Source organism: Nematostella vectensis, chromosome 1 (genome assembly GCF_932526225.1).
Source record: "Nematostella vectensis chromosome 1, jaNemVect1.1, whole genome shotgun sequence".
Lineage (NCBI taxonomy): Eukaryota > Metazoa > Cnidaria > Anthozoa > Actiniaria > Edwardsiidae > Nematostella > Nematostella vectensis.
Genome location: NC_064034.1, coordinates 11,721,988 through 11,728,501, shown reverse-complemented (window position 1 = coordinate 11,728,501; position 6,514 = coordinate 11,721,988). Strand labels below are relative to the sequence as shown.

At 48.1% G+C, this 6,514-nt stretch overlaps 1 protein-coding gene across 1 annotated transcript; it reads left to right on the top strand.

The window, feature by feature from the left end:
• The first annotated feature begins 37 nt into the window (after window positions 1-37).
• On the top strand, window positions 38-442 carry LOC5517444 (probable NADH dehydrogenase [ubiquinone] 1 alpha subcomplex subunit 12). Its single transcript, XM_048719912.1, has one exon. It carries the CDS (start codon window positions 38-40, stop codon window positions 440-442), a length of 405 nt encoding a protein of 134 aa, XP_048575869.1.
• The last annotated feature ends 6,072 nt before the right edge of the window (window positions 443-6,514 follow it).

Genomic DNA, 6,514 nt, shown 5'->3' with positions numbered 1-6,514 from the left:
GTTTAGTTCTGATCCGCCATTTTGTTTTGCCACCAAAATGTCGAAGATTCAACAGTCTTTGAAGTTTGTGAAGGAAATAGGCGGCGTCAAAGGTGCATTTTGGCGTTTCATGCGAGAAAACACAGCCCGCATTGGAGTCTTTGTTGGAGAGGATAAATATGGTAACAAATATTATGAGAACAACAAGTATTTATTTGGAAGAAATCGGTTTGTGGAATATCCATATGCTGGACGGATGGAGTACCATGCTACACAAGTCCCCCCTGAATGGCATCGCTGGTTGCACAACATGACCGATGACCCCCCTTCCAAGGTGCCCCCAGTACCGAGAAAGTTTTTTTTGGATCATGAGACAAGCAAGACGGGAACGGATGAGAAATATGTGCCATACAGTACCACAAGACCAAAAATTGAGAGTTGGACTCCACCAAAAGCCAAGTAGCAATTGCGGTATTTTGAGGGGAAGCAAGTTATGAGACATTTGATGGAACATGTCACTTAACAATCAAACAATATTTTCTGTAAATGGCCAATTTCTCAACTGTATGTAATATAAGTTTAAAAAAAGGATTGTAAAATGTTAGAAAGACTGTGTTTTTTCACTGTACGTGAAATTCCATAAAAAACAATTGTGTCCGGGTATAGGCATCCCAGGGCTGTATACAGTTTTTAGCCGGCTATCAAGATTTTGCTAATATTCGGCCATTTGGGTGTATTTCATCATAACCTGTTTTTGATCCCTGACTATTAGTTGGCTGAATTTACAAAAAAAGAGACCGAAAACAGATACCTCCCCCTATTTTAAGTTTTTGACAGCCTTTCAAAGTGAAACACTGCTGCACCTAGTCAGCGGTATCCAAGCTTTCCAACAGTGCTTTACAATCCTAACTCTAAAGCAAGTTGAGGAAGTTGTTTGTATTTTTTTATCAAATATTACAGTGTGCTGTGCTCATGGATGTTTGCAAGCTAAGGATTCATGATGATTTTTTTCTTATTTGGCTTTGCAACAGCTCTCCTGACTTTGGCTTTGAAACAGCTCTCCTTTGCAACAGCTCTTCTGAATGCAAACCAAATTTTCTCAAAAACTGTTACTCTACTATTCTGGGTCTGTATGACCTGGAATTGATTTACTCGGTTTTGGGGTGAAAAGACTTATAAAAACCGTTTAACTGTGGGAAAGGTGTGTTGACTGGCCGCATTGTTGTGAATTCTTCTATGGATATCCCAGAATGCTTTGCAATCTGTTGGTTTCATTAGCCTTCAAGGATTGAACATAGCGTTTTGAGGACAGGAAAATGGACCTGGAGGATAAGAATAAAGGTATATATTTGTGTCTCGAGTTGTATTTGCTGATCTCGTTCTCTTGTGTGGAATTTTGGGTTTTGTCAAGAGGGTCAGCTCTGCTGATTTTGATTTGAAATTTGTCATCTAAGAACCTGAGCTTTTAAATGGCTGAAGAGTAGATGCTATCATCTTGGTTGGATACATAACTTCAAGACCATTTCTCCCTTAGAACATACATTCTTAGAATGATACATGAGTGTCTCGATCTCGTTGTATTTATTTTGAATATATGAATTTTTGGGCGGTACAGGCCGGTTGATGGGGCAATGGGTTAAAAAGATCTTCAAAAAGCTTTGTTAGGGGGATTATAACTGACTGAAAGACTTGTACTCCCCTGCAGGGTTTTGTCCCTAACCCTTACGAACTAGAGCCCAACCAAAATCAATTTCCTTTGCATAAGCATCATTATACAATGTATTTCGATCTCCAGTAATTTAAACCAAAATTGATTGCTTTAGGTACATTGCTAGGATGTGCCTGTTCCGTTTAACTTCTTTGCTTTTATTGTCATATCCTTAGGATTCTTTTTAATCAGAGCTCAAACAAATAAAGAAGAAACAATAGATCAGCTTTTCGAGAACAAAGTAATTTTTTTTATCTTTCCAATTTCTATACAATTAGCCCACCCACAGTATTCAAACCAGTTTTAAAATCTATTATTTGGTAGAGTATAGACGTCGGTTCGTCTACATTGCTGTAAAATTTCTTTTTTTTTTTACACAATGGGAAAAAATGAAGTTCTGTATCTTTTACTAAACACACTACTTTTCAAACTTTTTTCGGAAGATGCAGTTCCTAAACATCTCGTACTTAAACTCATCGTCAGATAAGTTGGGGTTAGGTATCGGAGCGCGTACTCGTTGCCAGACCAAGCGCTACCCAGGGAACCATGGCAACCGGGCCACAGCTCCCCGCCACAAGGGATACCCGTCACACTGATCTCAGTGGAATATACTTACCATAAGCTTTGGGAGGGTGGGTGGGGACTAAAAAGCGTGGATCATATAGGTTAGCTTCACTCGAAACGCTGCCAGTGCAAGAAAGGCGCGGGGTTGTCGTTCTCCTGACCAGGGGCCGGCATTCGTCCCCAAGGAACGCGACCGTGACTCGGTTTAACTTCGTCTAAATTTCATTCAGACACAATTAAACTCATCGTCAGATAGGTTGGGGTTAGGTATCGGAGCGCATACTGGTCGCCCGACCAAGCGCTACCCAGGGAACCATGGCAACCGGGCCGTAGCTCCCCGCCAACCAGGTGCTTGAAAAGGAGGGACTGTGGCTCGGCTACCATGGGACCTCCTGACCCCAACAAAACCAAGCACCAACCACAGAATGAACAGGAGGTATCTCTTATTAAACCAAACTAACAGAAGCGGCTGCTAACGACTCTACGGGGGTACGGATGTAGCCCTTATACGCAACACTAGACCAACGGCCAAGAGATTGGATCAGATGATCTGAGAGCCCATTCCTAGCCGCCACGGTGGCGGCACCAATACGGAAGCTGTGGCTGGAGTAATCATCGGCGAAACATGCTGCTCTCATAATCTGTCGCAACCAAGACGTCAGGATAGGCCGAGACAAGGGCTGACCCGACTGCAACAAAAAGAGAGGGCCCGGTGTAAGCTAGGATGGCCTCAACCGCACACAGGGGAGGTCTGGCTTTACCAATATAGATGAAGGTTCCTTTGCGAAAGGGGTCAGTCTTAGAGGCCTTGATGTTGACACGTATGTACTTGGGAGCCGACATGGAATCTAACGTAATGTCCTGAGGCTGCAGGTGTCGCTGTGACGAGAAGCTGTTCAACGAGTCTACTGTAAACTCAGATGCTCTCAGAAAGCAAAGTAGGCGAGGCAGCAGGCAGCCAAAAACATAAGGTGGTCTGGAAGCCCGAGGTCCAGGTGGCGGTGGATAGTATACATTACCTCATCGGTAATCGGTAACCGGGACGAGGGATTCACACCGCGAACCCTTTTGATGCCCCTCAATACTCTCTCGAGTCGTAAACAGCCCGCAAGAGGGTCCTGGAACCCCTGTTCAATGTGCATAGCACGAACTCCAGGCAAGTAAACCTTGATTGACGACGGCTGAACAAAATCCGCAAGAAAGGACGCAAACAAGCAAAGCGTCCACTCATATGCCGGGCATGGAGACCCGGTCAAGGGGTTGAGCTTTCCCAATTGCGCTCAAAAGTTGACAAACTTTCGCTGACCTGTACCATACGACTTACGAGTGGACGGGGCAAGCCCCTCGGAGTTGAACCTCCAGCACCTTGTTTCTATGGGTGAGAGATATTTGCCAAAAGCCACGCCGGGATGGGAGTATGGGAAGGACGAGCCCAAGGCGCCAAGCGCAGAAATTCCTGCCAATTGAAACGGGAAAGAGCGTCATCAAGGGAATTTTCAATCCCTGGAACATGGGCTGCGGCGAAAGAAAAACCACATCTCGCAGCCCACATGGGTAGCCTACGCAGCAATTTCATGATGCACGGAACCTTCGAGGTCCTAGAGTTAACGATGTGAACCACGGCTTTATTGTCGGACCTGGAAGGGCATGTCCCCTACCCCATCCGTGTCCCCATACATGCGCTGTGATAATAGGGAAGAGCTCCTTGTAAGCTATTGACTGCGAGGTCTGAGAGGCGAACCAGAGCCCATTAAACCACTCCGTCCCAAAATAGGCTCCATAGCCAAAGGCGCCTGCTGCGTCAGAGGTGACGATAACCGTAGGCGTCGCTTCTAAAACAGGATAAAGCCAGAAGCTGACACCGTTCCAAGATTCCAAGAACTGTTGACACCACGCCAAGTCGCGACGAGTTTCATTGTTAATGCGAATTGGGTGTCTGTCATGTCTGAAGCATCGGAGTTGATCGATCAAGCGCCGGATGAACGCCCGGCCAGGCCACACTACTTTAGCAGCGTGATGAAGGTGGCCGATTAAAGATTCTAAACCGTGCCTGGTGCACCAATCTAGGCAAGACCACTTATTGATAAGTGCGCGTAGATTCGCCAACTTGTCTGCTGGTAACCGGGCTACGCGGTTGACTGAATGTAGTTCTATACCTAGAACGGTAAGTGTCGAGGAGGGGCCATCACACTTGCCCGGTTGCAAAGGAAGGCCAAGATTGGCGCAGACCTGTAGCGCCACTGCCAGATCTCGCGCACACCTCGGAGAGTCTGGTGGGCCCCCCAAAATAAAATCGTCAAGGTAGTGCATAATGTCCGACACTTGGTGATTGTTTACCAGAATCCACTCCACCATAGAGGCCACTGTATTGAAGATGTATGGGGCGGATAGGAGGCCGAACGGCAATGCAAGATCAACATAATAATGTGCGCGCCATCTCATACCCAAAGATAACGATCGGAGGGGTGGACTGGGACGTTCCGGTACGCCGACATGACGTCGAATTTTGCAATAAAAGCCCCCGGGCCGAATTTGTCGACTCGTATGTAGTTCAAGGTAAACTGTTCGGGATCAATCACGTCATTCACACTAGCACCCTCAGGCGATGATAGGTCGACAATCAAACGTCATTTCCCGGGCTGCCCGCTCTTGGGGATCACCCCAAATTTGCTGATGTGTAGGTTGGGAAATGGAGGGTATGCAAACGGCCCAGCCACTCTACCTAGCGATACCTCATTCGCCAGATAATCGTCTACCACCGAAGGGTGCTCCTGTGCAGATTGCTTATTCTTTTTGCTCGACTGGAGTGCTGAAGACCCGTCAAATCCTACTCTAAACCCATGGCGTATACCATCCAGTACATATGCCACCAGGTGTTGATTGGGGTGTTTAATCAACTGTGCAGCGAACCTGTCGGGCTTTAGAGGCGTCACCGATGGGACTGATGCGAGCAATGCTGCAACAAAAAGTCACTCATCAACTCCCAAAGCCACTAGAGCAGGCAGGCTGAAAACGGAGGAGGGGAGGGGGCAAGCTGGCCCCTGCCGCGAGCTCAGAGGATCCTTGAAGATAGAATTACCCTAGGAGTTGGTAAACCTGGGTGAAGTGTGGACTCCCGTGAGCGGTGTCGAATCGCTCGATGAATGGTGGTGAACCTTGCACCACGCGGGCGTAGATCAAACCCCCCTTAAAGCAGATCTGGCCGCACCAACCTGCATGTGCCATGCTGTAAACACTCTTCTTGAACACCCTGCCCGAATAAGCGACCTGTAACAAACGCAAACCTTGCTATCGCGCATGCAAAGTAACACCCAGCGCGAAGCATCCTGGGAGAAGGATGAAGAACTATCTCACGTGCGCAGCCACATCCTACGCGAAACAACCCGCACGAGCGACCTTTCATCGCGTATGCACCGAAACCACCCGGCGCGAAGCATCCTGGGAGAAGGGGGAACCTTACCATCCCGCATGCGCAGTAACAAACCCTTCGAGTAGGATCCGAGGAGAAAAACCGGACCGAACCAGGCCACATGCGCTGTAACAACCCTGCGCGAATCGTCCTGGGAGAAGGGCGCACCTTACCATCCCACACGCGCAGCAACAACCCTGCGAGTAGTATTCTGGGCGAAGAATGACAAGAGGCAAGTACCGTGCGCGGTAACAACCCTGCGCGAAGCACCCTGTGGGAGGTCCAGACCAGATCAAGTCGCGTGCGCGAAGGCAACCCTGCGCAAAGCATCCTGGGAGAAGGGCGAACCTTACCATCCCGCATGCGCAGTAACAACCCTGCGCATAGCCTCCCGGGCGAAGACTTGACCGAACCAGGTCAAATGCGCAGTAACAACCCTGCACGAAGCATCCTTGGAGAAGGGCGAACCTTACCATCCCGTATGCGCAGTAATAACCCTGCGCGACGCCTTCTGGGCGAAAACTTGACCGGACAAAGTCGCGTGCGCAGTGACAGCCCTGCGCGAGGAATCCTGGTAGAAGGGCGAATCTCACCATCCCACATGCGCATTAACAACACCGCGCGAAGCACCCCGCTTGAGGAAGGCTTAACATCCTGCGGGCGCAGTAACCACTTGCGTGCGTGCGCGGCAATGTCCCGCCTTGGAGGACGGCAAACCTGTTCAGCGCTGAAACCGCACTGCATGAAACACCCTGGAAGCATATATCTATCTATCTATTTTTTATTTATTTATTTATTTATTTTTATTTATTTTTTTATTATTATTATTTAATATCCCAACCAACCTACGTGCG